Source organism: Scyliorhinus canicula, chromosome 7 (genome assembly GCF_902713615.1).
Source record: "Scyliorhinus canicula chromosome 7, sScyCan1.1, whole genome shotgun sequence".
NCBI lineage: Eukaryota > Metazoa > Chordata > Chondrichthyes > Carcharhiniformes > Scyliorhinidae > Scyliorhinus > Scyliorhinus canicula.
The window spans coordinates 143,407,733-143,422,441 of record NC_052152.1 but is presented as its reverse complement, the minus strand read 5'-3'; the positions used below and the strand labels follow the sequence as shown (position 1 = coordinate 143,422,441).

Sequence of the window (14,709 nt, the reverse complement as noted above, 5' to 3'; positions counted from 1 at the left end):
TCTAATATCAAGTAAAAATACAACATTTTGGTAAATAGAATTAGATAAGAATGTTTTACTACAAAGTACATCTCTAGTTTAAACAAATTGATTTATTAATAAATGAAAAAACTTTTCAATTGTGTTAGCATGAAATAAGTCTAAAATGCAACAGTTTTTAATTAAAATGTATTCCATTGCCATCCGATCCTGAACCAAAGAAGCCGAAAGACAATCATCAGATTTTTACATATTGTTGAATATCTTTGGTCAGTTACTTACCCCCTAACATCAGGCAGATTGTTTCATGGTCATTGGAATCAAAAACAGGAGAATTCATTTCATATAGACAGTGCAGGAGGAAAATAAAAATATATTTAGTGAAGTTAAAACTCTTAGAAAAGTCATTAATATGTTTAGCCAATATGGAATTATTTAACACTCAGAACATTATTCAGTTCATACTAAATACTTAGAACTTTTCGGATCCTAACAGCAAAGTCATGTCCTCAAATCCTCTACTGAAACAATATCATTGTTGATTCATTGTCAATCGAACTGGACCAAGCTTGAAACATTCTCAAAAGCAACCAGAGGTTTGAGTCATTCAGATTGTTGTGATATAGCATTCTGACATTTAATAGACCTGACTTGGGCTCCAGCAAAACACTCCCCTAGTTCCCATCATTACTGTTAGATCGCTTAGGTTCTAAGCCATTTAACTGATAAAGTGACACTGCAGGTTCAGCAGGTGGCTAGGTAACAAACAGGAGCAGCTGCCACTCCAAGTTGATTTAAAGTAGTGCTTATCCCTTCCATGTAAATGTAATTATAAACATCAATCTATTCTACCCAATCCCATGGTAATTTAGATGCCTTTTTTGGGGGCCTTTTTGAAAAACTAATTTGATAAATAACCACATTTTGATTACAACGATAAAAGGAAATTAAATGTGTATTTAATAATTGAAATTTATCAATAATTGCCAGACAGGCAAATTTCAGTCTGTATGTGTTCGAGCTTTTGAATGACAATATTCTGAATGTATAGTCATGGATCTTACACAAAGTTTTAAAGTAGTTTAAAAATCAAATGTTAATGTGTATTCAGTTGCTGCCTTTATTGTGCATCATGTAAAATCAGAGCCAGGTTCAGTCTCTTTCCCTGGATGTTTTCAATGTGAATTTATCTGGACATCTTTCAGAAACAATTTCATTAGCCTTCAGATTTATGAAGCGCATTCACTTTATTTACTTGGCCTGGGCAGTTTATTTCAGAAATAAAATGTAAAACAAGATCGGTCAGCAAATCCAGAATTTATTCATCTGGTAAATGATTTGGAACTTTGAGAGATCTGCAGACAAATTCAAATAAAGTTATCAGATAAACTAATTAAATTTCCAGGAATTCTAATTTAATACTTGAACACTATTTCAAAAAGTAGATAAGTTAGGTTAATAAAAGTGTCTGTTGGCCACTTGTTATAATTTTGAAATATTCACAAAATATGAATGGAAACCAATGGCTGCAGATGGAGTGTTCGGCAACTTACCTTCAGGCTTTTTGTTTTGTTTACATATCTAATATTTAGCTCTAACTAGCTATTAATATTAACACTATTTTAGAATTTTAATATGGGAATTTGTAGTGTTAGAATGCTCAGTGCCAATGGAGGGAAGAAGTGAATACTTGCATTAAATTATTATGGGGGACAATGACCAGTGTCAAATGGAGGCCAATTTTGCACGCAATACAAAGATAGGGAGGAAATCCTCTTTGTGAGGATGATATAAAGAACACAGATGGAGTACAATGTGGAAAATGTGACTTTGGCAGGAAGAATTAAAAGTAAAAGAGTATATAAATGGATAACTGCAGAATGCATTAGTACAGAGGGATCCAGTATGCTTGTATGCAAATCAAAAAGTCAGCATGCAGGGACAGCAAATAATTAAGGCAACAATCGGAATATTGACCTTTATTACAAGGAAGATGGAGTATAAAAGTGGAGAAGTTGTTCGTCAACTATACAAGACCTTAGTGACACCACAACTAGAATACAATGTGTAGTTTTGGTCACCTTAGTTAAGGAAGGACATACTTGCATCAGAGGCAATTCAGAGAAGCTACACTCACTGATTCCCTGACTGAAGGGGGTGCCTTATGAGGAAAGGTAGTGCAGGTCAGAGGTTGATGTTCAGAAGAATGCGAAGTTATCTTATTGAAACATAAAAAGATTCTGAGGGAGCTTGCCAGGACAGGATTTTTCCCCGTGCGGGAATATAGAAAGCGGGCACAGTTTAAAAATAAGGAGGTTCCCATTTACAGTGGAGCCGAGGAGGATTTTCTTCTCAGAGTCTTTAGTGTCTGGAACTATCTTCTACAGAGAATAGTGGAAATTGGATTACTGAATATATATTTTTTTATTCATAAATTTAGAGTACCCAATTCATTTATTCCAATTAAGGAGCAATTTAGCGTGGCCAATCCACCAACCCTGCACATCTTTGGGTTGCGGGGGGCGAAACCCACGCAAACACGGGGAGAATGTGCAAACTTCACACGGACAGGGACCCAGACCGGGATTGAATCTGGGACCTCGTCGCCGTGAGGCAGCAGTGCTAACCACTGCACCACCATGCTGCCCTTGCTGAATATATTCAAGTCTGTGTGAAACATATTTTTGATCACCAAGGAAGTTATTTTATAGGGACAGGCGGTGAAGTTAAGGATACATCAGATCAACCATGATTGTATTGACTGGTGAAGCAGGCTCAAGGGGGCCAAATGGTCGATTCTTGTTCCTATTTCTTTTGTCAAAGGTTAGACAGATCAAGGGGACTTAATAGCCTTAGCAAAATTCACTTAAAAACAAAGAAGCTGAGATAAAAATGTTCAGACAAAGTACAAATTAATATTAAACTAATTCATTCATACATTTGTAACTTAACTCTACAATGTAGCAATATTTTGTTAAGCTTGTCAATCATCTCACTTGTCTAGCTTGTTGCAGTTGCTCACTAAATATATTGACTTAGTGTTCAAAGATTTTAAATGATACATTCAGCATTCCAAGTAAAAGCCAGAGGTATAAACATGGTCACTTACAGATGTGAAGTCCTTTATATTTTCATCAGAAATGTTTATATGGAAGAGAGAAAATTTCAGTATTTAACAGATGCATTATTTTCTTCCCATTCTATTACTGAAATGACATGTGGAACAATAACCAAGCTTTCAGCACAATACAAATACTTAATGCAGCCAATGGATGTTGAATTTGCGTGATAATCCTGGTCAGAATGGGGTTTATGCCCTCTCCATAAACACAAGCACTGTGTAAGCACATTGGGCTGGATTCTCCATTTGGGAGACTATTGCTGGATTCTTCCATTTGCATACTAAGTGCTGACGCTGGCGTGGGAACTGTGGTGTTTTACACCAGAGGAAACGGCGCAACAGTTGCACTGATCCTCCGTCCGGTGGGAGGGGATACCAGCACAAAGCCCCGGCTTTACCTGCGGACACTGCCGGAGAAGTGCTGGGTCCGTGGCCGCGCATGCACATGATGGCGACCTGCAGCAACCACGCCGTGCAACATGGCGCCGTCCGCACGGGGACCTGTCCTGCCAAAATCTGTCCACCTGTAACCAGCCTCGCGGACTACCCCCAGCCCCCGCCAAATGTATCACTGCCAGTAGAACGGCTCCCCCCAGACTGTGGCGGTGCTGGACACAGTCTGCAGCTGCTACGCGGGCTCCACGAAAAATAAAACACAAGTGTGTGCGTGGGTTTCCTCCGGGTGCTTCGGTTTCCTCCCACAGTCCAAAGATGTGCGGGTTAGGTGGATTGGCCATGCTAAATTGCCCGTAGTGTCCTAAAAAGTAAGGTGGGGGGGGGGTTGTTGGGTTACGGGTATAGGGTGGATACGTGGGTTTGAGTATGGTGATCATTGCTCGGCACAACATCGAGGGCCGAAGGGCCTGTTCTGTGCTGTACTGTTCTATGTTCTGCGCCGTCGGGAACTCGGCCCATCGCCCATACTCCCAGAGTATGCCGTATTTGAGGGGGTGGAGCATTGTAAAAGTGGTGCCGCCCCCAATTTAGGCGCTCAAATGGGGATTCTCCGACCGATTGCTGAACGCAATTTTGGCATCGCCAACCAGAGAATCCCACCCTATGTTCTCCCGCCGGAGCTGAATTGCACTTGTTTTACAATTCCCTTGTTGTCGCAAAGTGGAATGCATCTCAGTATTCCTTGCCTTGCAAATTTATGCCTGGCGTGGAATACAAGGGGATCCTATTGGCATTTATTTCCTTGCTCCTGCTGGCGTGCGGCGTGAAACTCGTTCATACCACCAGCGAGAAGGTCAGAGAATGGCATTTGAGTTTGTGTTCACGCCAATTCCAATTTTGCCCCGACACCTGATTTTCCGTCCCACCGGGGAATGCATTACGGGTGTCCCGGGGACAAAGAATCCCGTCCATCATCTTTCCCCGCACTCAAATGTAATTAATTATTTACCAATGCCTCGCCAATCAAAAAATTGATTGAAAAATCCAGTGAAAACTGGTGCTTTTTTTGGCATTTCACTTATTCACCATTTCACTTATTTACAATGCTGCACTTCAATGGAGGCACAAAGATAACAGATCAATCGACAACTAAGACGCAGCTTTAAAAAATGGTTTTACTTCAGGTTTCCTCCGGAAGGCAGCAGTTCATGGGACCTGTAGCCTACGATACCTTGCTTATGTTGTCATCCCACAGCCAGCAATTGATAGTCCTCAAACTGAACGCACAACTTGGCCAAGCTTGATACTAGTTTCATCTGACACTTGTAACTTCTAACAAGACTAATGTTCAAATCTATCCTCTTCCTCGGCCAGTCAGATGTTCATCCGAGAACATGAAATGAAAAATGCTTATTGTCACAAGTAGGCTTCAAATGAAGTTACTGTGAAAAGCCCCTAGTCGCCACATTCCGGCGCCTGTTCGGAGAGGCTGGTACGGAAATTAAACTGTGTGTGGCCTACCTTGGTCTGCTTTAAAAGTCAGCTATTTAGCCCAGTGTGCTAAACCAGCCCCTATACGAGGGCAATATATTAAAAAAATTCCTCCAACTCTTGCCACCATTACAGTCATGAACCTACGGAGGACAGCCTAGAATTTCTTTGCCTTATTTTTAGTCTTCTGATGGTTCAGAATTTCCTGCAAAGGCAAGACGGATGACACAAGCTTTAAATTTCAGCACCTGTGTGCCAATCCCATCGTGCCATCTCACCTGCAAATTTCCTGGTAACTGAATGAGAGCATGCTGCAGCTAGTACAGCGGAAAGTTAGATGTAGCATGGCCAATGTTTACAATTCTGAGAAAAGGCAACATGGATATTATACAGAAGATTCAACCTTAATGAAATTTTAAATCAGTATTGTATTTAACGAGTTGCAAAACTGAAACTTTGTATACTTGAATATGCTGCTGGATTTTAGACTAGAAATCTCAATTTTAAGTTGCTTTTGTTTGTTCTTAAGTAATGTTGTGTTGCTAAATAAATTCAACCGATGAGATAGACTCACAGAAGAATACAAACCCAATACAGCTGCTCCACATCCGGTTGTCTCTGTACTGGCTGATGGTCGCTGTTTACTGAAGCTACAACCATTGTGTGAAAAAAAAGACCCTATCAAACAGCTTGCCCAGCTGGGAGAATTTCAGGGAATGCCTGGATGTGTGCTTTTCAGCGGATCTATCAGATTTCCAGTTCATGCTTCCTATATTCCCAAAATCACTTTGGCTAGAGCAATCTAAAACAAAAATCCCATCACCCTCCAAAACTTTGCATCTACCTGGTTATGCTGGACATTAAATTCTAGTCTCTTCTTTGCCGCCCTGGAGTGAGGAATATTCTTGGCTAGCATATCACTGCTCTGGGAGTGCTCCTCAATATCTTTCTGGTATGCCTTGTTAAGACAGTGATCTCTGCTTGATAGAATTGTGCACCAGAAATTTCATCAGTTTGCTGAGCCGATGTACTCAGCTGCTCCTGCACAGGGAAATAATCGGGACAGGAACAGCTGCTTGTTTGAGATAACCTGGGACATACTTGAACATGAATCTGTCATGATCTATATAATAATAGGCCCAGTTGTCCCTGGAAGCATCCCATCATTATTCTTGGAGAATAGGTTCGCCAGTAGAGTATCAGAGCTGTTGACAAGTATGTCATGCTCGGTCAAGTACACTCTGCCCTCCAACATTCTTCAATGTGACTGGCTATTTATTTTGATTGATGGGGCAATACTGTTGCTGGACACCTGGAGATCGACTCAACTTGGCCCGAGGTTCAAACGCACATTGCAAAAGGGAAAATCCCCACCCCAGAGATTGTTAGATCTTTGTGGGTGTACTTTTCCAAGGTCAGTGGCAGGTGCCATTTCTTTGCCACTGACACCATATTTCAGGCCATATTATTACATGGCTGCTTTATATATAGTTACATTTTTGATTTATTTATATTTGGGCCATTTTTTTAGCTCCTACTTACTGAGTTAAATTTAACCAGAACAAAGTTTACCTTTTTCGCTGCCAAAGATGGATCTTGTCTGAGGAGATCACACAAAGCAGTTAAATGTCCACTGGCAGCACACTTCAGCCACTCCTTTTCCAAAGGATCCAACTGCAAGAAATCAAAAATGGAGAATAGACTATTTAAAATGCGTTAGGTTATTCGATAACAATCCTACTTGTGATATAGATTTGTTGTCATTTAGTCTTAGGAGATTTCTCCAGACAACTGATTTATCACACAACTATTACATCCCTGGACGAAAACATGCCATACCAGCAATTTTGGAGAAGTGATACCACTTGTAATATAAGACTGGACCTAGCAACTCTGGACATCCATTTTGTAAGACACAATCAACGCTTAAGTCCATTCCTGACGTTACAATTAAGATAGTCTTACACCAGTAATTTTCACCGCATTATATATTACAATAACTCTCCAACTTAATTTTCGTGGGAGCTTCTTGTAGTTGGGATTTATCCACCCAGATATGCCAGTAACATGTTGTGAACAGAGGTCCAGAAAAATTTATGGCCTGGTCCCTAACCTTACAGCAAGCCCAACCGTTACTGGTAATAATTGAGAATAGATGTAACAATGGTTTAAAATGTGCAGACAGGGAACATGGATGCAGAGTCAGCCTGGTGTTCAAATCCACCTCAAAATTTAAAGTGCCCTCTGCCAGGTGCAAGTCTTTTGCCAACGTCTGCAGAATTTCATCCATTTCCCAAAGACAGTGGTTCCATTGCACAATGCGACTCTAAATTTACCGGCAACTCTCTGCAGGTGCTTTTGAGGCTGAAGGGAGTTACTGAGCTCAGATCGAAAAGGTGCAGTACTAAGAGTGCTTGATGCCGACACTAAGGGGAAATGGAAAGTGTTATTAGAAGTCTTCCCCCTTTATGAGAACAAAAAACGAATCAACAAAACCTTCATAGAATTTACAGTGCAGAAGGAGGCTATTTGGCCCATCAAGTCCTCACTGGCCCTTGGAAAAAGTACCCTATTTAAGCCCACGACTCAACCCTCTCTCCACAACCCAGTAACCCGACCTAACCTTTTGGACACCAAGGGGCAATTTAGCATAATCAATTCACCTAATCTGCACATTTTTGGACTGTGGGAGTAAACCGGAGCATTCGGAGAGGAAACCCACGCAGACACTAGGAGAAAGTGCAAACTTTGCAGTCACCCAAGGTCGGAATTGACCAAGGGGCCCTGGAGTTGTGAGGCAGCTGTCCTAACCACTGTGCCACCGTGCCGCATTCTTATAAAATGAATGTAAATTTTGAGGGCATATGCAGTAGTACAAGCCATTTGAGCTCGACATACTGAATCGAGGTTCGTATCAATGAGTCAGATGTTGAACTCTTGATCTCAGCCACACCAACCAGCAGATGGAAGGCATTTTCCCACAACTAAAGTCTGCTAAAAACTGAAGAGAGAGCGAGATGGCCGATTCTTGCCAATAGAGAGTATTAGGATCATGGCAAGAGACAAGTGGAATCTAATATCAATACCAGAAGTTAACTTCATAAAATTACTGAGGGCCATTGATTTTATACAGCAATAAAATATGTTTGATTCTGGTTTCATCTTCAAATGTGCACAGAAATGAATATTAAAACAAAGCTTTCTGTTAAGCACACAAAACATTTGGACGGTCGTTTCCTTTCTTGAAGCAACAGCATTTCTAGAGAATAGTTATCAGAATAAGAGTCATATATACACCCGAATAGAATAAGCACACAAAATGAAGAACTGTATGGTTTGATAATGGAAAAACATTACCATTCAGTTAAGTATCTTGTATTTAGGGTTTGCATGTCTTTAGGGTGTCTTTTCAGATTAAGAGTCTGAGCATTAATCTAACCACAACAAGCAGGAGTAGCACAGTGGTTAGCACAATTGCTTCACAACTCCAGGGTCCCAGGTTCGATTCCAGTCTTGGGTCACTGTCTATGCAGAGTCTGTACGTTCTCCACATGTTTGCATGGTTTCCTCCAGGTGCTCCGGATTCCTCCCACAGTCCAAAGATTGCAGGTTAGGTGGATTGGCCATGCTAAATTGCCCTTCGTGTCCAAAAAGGTTAGTTGGGGGTTACTGGGTTACACGAGAGGGTGGAGGTGTGGGCTTAAGTAGGGTACTCTTTCCAAGGGTTGGTGCAGGCTCGATGGACTGAATGGCCTCCTTCTGCACTGTAAATTCTATCTCTCTCTGCACTAATTTAAAGCACCAGAGATTAAATTAGTCTGGAAATAAGTCTGGATAAGAGGCAATCCGGTTTGTAGTTGACAATCCCATCTGCAGGAAGTGTCATCAGCTGCAGAAATGTGAGCTCAGAGATGCAGAACTCGAACAGCGGCTAGTTACTGTAATGTATCCAGAAGGCTGAGGATCACATGAATAGCATGCTTAGAAGGTTGGTCACACCGCAGCTAAGATACAACAGGCAGAGAAGGAATGGATGGCCATCTGTAAATCGGAGAGAAACAGGCAGGTAGTGCAGGAATCCCTCGAGAACACTTCGCTGTCCAACAGCTTTTCCATTTTGGATACAGTGCGTGAGCTGGTTCCACAGTGGACTGTGGCAAAATCCAAGTTTGTGGCACCATGGGTGGCCCAACTGCACAGGAGGGGAGAAGGAAGAGTTGGAGAGGATTCCATAGTTAGAAACATTGAATAGAGTCGGCCATTTGGCTCTTCGAGCCTGCTCCGCTATTCATTATGATCATGGCAGATCATCCAACTCAGTAACTTTTTCCCGTTTTCCCCCTTATCTTTTGATCACTTTAGCCCCAAGAGCTGTATCTAACTTCTTGAAGACAGAGTATGTTTTGGCCTCAACTGCTTTCTGTGATAATGAATTCCACAGGCTCACCACTCTCTGGGTGAAGAAGAAATGTCTCCTTGTCCAAGTCCTGAATGGTTTACCCTCTACCCTTCAACTGTAACCTCTGGTTCTGGACTCCCGCACCATCGGGAACATCCTTCCTACATCGACCCTGTCTAATCCTGTTAGAATTTTATTGGTTTCTAGGAGATCCCCCCATATTCTTCTAAACTCTAGCTAATAAATGAGTACTTTGCATCTACCGTTACAAAAGAAAAATATGAAAATTTACAATTGAAAAGAAGGAGTTGTGAGAAAGGCTTTTGTTACTTAAAATTGATAGGATGTCAGGGTCAGATGAGATGCATCCGAAGGTACAGAGAGAAGTGAGAATGGCACCAGTGATAATCAGATACAGGGGTGGTGCCAGAGGACTGGAGAATTGTGAATGTTACACCCTTGTTCAAAGAGGGGTGCACAAAAAAAGCCAGCAACTGCAGTCCAGTCAGCTGGACTTCAGTGGTAGGGAAATTGCTGGAAATTATAATTTGGGGCAAAAATCAGCAATCATTTAGAGATGTGCATGGTCATTAAGGAAAACAAGCATGGATTGGTTCATCAAGGGAAAACTAGGTTTAACTAACTTGCTGGACATTTATTGAGGAAGTATCAACAGGGCAAAGCTGTTGATGTGGTGCATACAGGTTTTCAAAAGGTATTTAATAGAGTGCCGCACAACAGATATGCGAGTAAAATTCTAGCTCATGGAATAAAAGGGATAAAATTTGCAAATGATGTAAAGGCTGGAGATGCTGTCAACTGTGATGAGGATGGTCTTGAACTTCAAAAGGACAGACATGTTGGTGGATTGGGCAGACAAATGGCTGATTAAGTTCTATGCAGAGATGTGTGAGGTGATTCATTTTGCAGCAACAATGTGCAAAGACAGGATAAAACAATCAAATAAATTTTAACGGAGGTGCAAGAAATTTTAAAGGAGGTGCAGGAATAGAACAACCTCCACATAAGTCATTGAAGATTGCAGGGCATGTTGATAGAGCAATTAAAGAAGCATATTGTATCTTAGGCTTTATTAACCAAAGAAGTGTTCAGTAGGAGAGTAAGGAGGTCATGTTGAACTTGTATAAGACACTAGCTAGGCCTCATCTGGAGCACTGTATCCAGTTCTGGGTACCCTACTTGAGGAAGGATGTGAATGCATTGGAGAGAATACAGAGGAGATTCACAATAATGATTCCAGGGTAAAGAACTAAAGAGGATAGATTGGAGAGATTGGGACTGTTTTCCTTGGAGAAAAGAAGGCTGAGAGGAGACTTGGAGGTATTCAAGATCCTGAGGGGAACGGACAGGGTCAATAGTAAGAAACTATTCCCACTCAACAAAGCATCAAGAACTAACACGTACAAATTCAAAATAATTGGCAAAAAGGAGTAACAGTGATGTGAGGAAAATATTTTTGGTTGGAGCCTGGAACAAACTTTGAGAGGGAAGGTTTGATGGATGTATTCAAAGGGAATTAGACTGTCATCTGAACATAAAGAATGTGTAAGGCTAGAGGAAAAGGCAGGGGAGTGGGATTAGGTAGAATGTTCTTTCAAAGAACCAGTGCAGACGCAATGGGTCGAATGGCCTCCTTCTCCACCATGAAGATTTTGTGATGCAACAGAAAAAAACTTGCAGTCTCAGTTTAAAGTGACCAAATAACGACTAGCGTGGAAGACACAAAGTGTATTAGTATAGGGTGTACTTCTGTGTTTTGCATTAATGGATTTTATCAAACTGAAGGATGAGTGATTTATTAAACAGGAACGCACTTGTTGCTGACATTGAAAGAAAAATGTGTCTTGTTCCCCATGATCCTCACACCTTGATTGGTGCAAAACTGATCAAAAAATATTTACAAAGGGGCAGCACGGTGGCACATTGCTGCCTACGGCGCTGAGGACCCGGGTTCGGATCCCGGCGCTGGGTCACTGTCCGTGTGGAGTTTGCACATTCTCCCTGTGTCTGCGTGGGTTACACCCCCACAACCCAAAGATTTTTTTAAAATATAAATTTAGATTACCCAATTATTTTTTCCAATTAAGGGGCAATTTAGCGTGGCCAATCCACCTACTCTGCACATTTTTGGGTTGTGGGGGCGAAACCCACGCAGACACGGGGAGAATGTGCAAACTCCACACGGACAGTGACCCAGAGCCGGGATCGAACCTGGGACCTCAGCGCCGTGAGGCGGTTGTGCTAACCACTAGGCCACCGTGCTGCCCTACCACAACCCAAAGATGTGCAGGATAGGTAGATTGGCCATTCTAAATTGCTCCTTAATTGGAAAAAATAATTGGGAACTCTAAATTTATTTTATTTTTTAAAAATTTACAAAATAGTCAGCTAAAACATTCACCTCCAGGACCCTGTTTGCAATTCTAATTTAGTGCTCGTGTAGAGCTAGGATAGCATGCAGCCTGACCTGAAAGTGGGATATGAAATCCTGCTGAATCATTCATTTCAACCTGACAATGACATGAAAATGCAGACCTTGGTGATATGATTACCAGGATTACATGTGTACAGTTTAGATAACTGACATTTTTTTAAAATAGCATTTGCGGTGTCACGAACAACCTATATCTGTGACTCATGCAGGCCAGGGAAGGAGAAAAATAGAATCATACAACACAGAAGGCCATTAGGTTTAATATGCTTTTGCCAACAATCCTATTATATCCACACCCCTGGCACTTTCCCTGTACCCCTGCATGTTTTGTTTCTTTTTTAAGTATATATCAAATTCAGTTCTTGAAGTTATATATAACAGAATATAATAATAGCTTTGGGTTCTGCCACTCTTTCAGGCAATAGATTCCATATAATGAAATTTACCTAGAAGGATGAGCCTAGGTGACAGAGCTTTGCGGAATAATAGTGCTATCCAGCATGGGACATTTGAAGGGCAAGCGTAATGGTAAGGGTGCTCAACTTACAGCCTGAAAATAACTTCCAAGTGTGGTCGGTGGTGCTGGAAGGCAGGAGTGGCAAATGCAACTGTTACAGAACTGGTTACATAACAGGAAGTGTATGCAGATAAGACTTTAATATATATAAGTAGTTTATTTCCCATGGGATTACATAGAGTCAAGATCAAGAGTAGTCTTTAGCCGAGGGCAGGGAATAATTAGATCAGGGCACACAGATGCAATTCAGTTGCTACGTTACACACTTTGTCCTTATTTTTATATTTGATTATAAATTCACTTATATTATATTAAAACATTTAATGGAAACAGTTTCGGTGAACCTACTGTCAACGACAACTTGCATTGATATAGTACCTTTACCATAGATAAAATTCCAAGTACATCACAGAAAAGTAGTCAAAGATGGAATGGTACAGCCAAAGAAAACAATATTAGATATGGTGACCAACAGTTTGATGAAAGAAGTGCGTTTTAAAAGGAGAATTTTGTACAAACGTGAGGTTTTATAAGATCATTATTTTTTGATTGTCTCTTTTAAATGAAGGTAAAACAAGATGCCCTGGAAAGGCGGAATGAGTTGAAGTTGTATTGGATTCTGCCCAGCAACAGGCAAGGCGATGGTGGCCTTGGGGACAGAGGGTCCAGGTCAAGACTTATTGAAACAGAGTGCCAAGTTTCACACCTGAACACAGTGGCAGCTGTTTTTGCTTAGGGCTGACTTTAACAACCAGGCAGTTTGATTAAATACATACAATTTAAAATTTGGCTGCAAGCCAATATAAATATATGCTCCCAGCCTTGGGCTTCGCACCTTTGTAATAGTTCATTTAAAATCACATTAGAAGATATGATCTGAAATCAAAAATACCCAGCAAAAAGCATAGATACCCCATTGTAAAGCAGATTAATCTGCCTGTTGTAAATGGAATTGCTGTAGAGGACTCGGTAGGAAAAAGTAGCTTAAATGCAGGCACTAATTCTGTTTTTAAAATAATATGGGGATAAACAATATGAAGTTGATCAATGCGTATTATTGAAGGGTGAGAATTATTTGGAGAAATAGAAGCTCAGCAATTATTTTGCACAACTTATTTACAAAGTGTATTGGATTTAAGACATAGAAACAGGTCATTCAGCACAACCATCCATGCCAGTGTTTTTACTCCACTCGAGTGTCCCGCCATCTCTTCTCATATAAATCTACCATCCCAACCACCTATTCCCTTCTTCATGTGGATGTCTAATTTCCCCTTAAATGTATCTGTTCTAGTCACCTCAATCACTCCTTGTACTACTGGGTTCAACATTCTCATCACTCATTGGGTAAAGATATTTCTTCTGAATTTCCATTAGATTTCTCGGTGAATTTCTTGCATTGATGCCTCTGGTTATGCTCTTCCCCACTGTTATGTGAGAGTACCTTTAAGAAATGGGGTTTATCAAATCGCTGCAGTGATGTCAGAGTGTGTTGGAGCTGGGCTGTCTGTCTGCTTTACTTTTCGCTTTGGGCTGCAGCTACAGGCCGTGTTTAGTTTAGTTTTGCAGATTGGGAGCTGCATCCAGCAAAACCAGGTGTAATTCTGATTTCTTTCTGTATGAAAGGAATGTCTTCAGATCACTTACTAATTTAACAGTGATAACTGCTCTCAGTAAAGAATTTTAACCTGATCTCTGTGTTAAAGAGGGTATTTGTCTTATGGATGTTGCAAGGAAAGATTAAGGGTTACTTATAGAGTACTGTATTATTTGGGGGGAGTATTTGAAATGAAAATGAAATGGAAATCGATTATTGTCACAATTAGGCTTCAATGAAGTTACTGTGAAAAGCCCCTAGTCGCCACATTCCAGCGCTTCTTCGGGGAAGCTGGTACGGGAATTAGAACATAGAACATAGAACAGTACAGCACAGAACAGGCCCTTCGGCCCTCGATGTTGTGCCGAGCAATGATCACCCTACTCAAACCCACGTATCCACCCTTTACCCGTAACCCAACAACACCCCCCTTAACCTTACTTTTTAGTACACTACGGGCAATTTAGCATGGCCAATCCACCTAACCCGCACATCTTTGAACCGTGCTGCTGGCCTGCCTTGGTCTGCTTTCAAAGCCAGCGATTTAGCCCAGTGTGCTAAACCAGCCCCTAAGATTTGATTGATTTGATGGTTGCTAAGATGCTAACTGTGTGTGTTTAAAAATGTTAACTGGATTCATAGAATAAACCTTGTGTTTGGTTTAAAAATACTTTCAGTTCTATGTTGTGTCACACCTGTAAAGTAAGCCCTTGTGCTCCACGTAACCACAATCTATTTAAAGCTATGGGTCAGG

The 14,709-nt window shown here is 41.1% G+C and overlaps 1 protein-coding gene across 2 annotated transcripts in view; it reads right to left on the bottom strand.

Moving 5' to 3' along the window:
- LOC119969427 (ankyrin repeat domain-containing protein SOWAHC) overlaps nucleotides 1-14,709 on the bottom strand; it is a 184,710-nt gene that overhangs the window by 62,971 nt on the left and 107,030 nt on the right. For both annotated transcript variants that reach the window (XM_038803057.1, XM_038803058.1), the window contains exons 7-8: nucleotides 6,560-6,661; nucleotides 3,088-3,100 (exon numbers count right to left, since the gene is read on the bottom strand). In XM_038803057.1, the coding sequence (XP_038658985.1) occupies nucleotides 3,088-3,100; nucleotides 6,560-6,661 (115 nt within the window). The remainder of the gene's footprint in view (nucleotides 1-3,087; nucleotides 3,101-6,559; nucleotides 6,662-14,709) is intronic.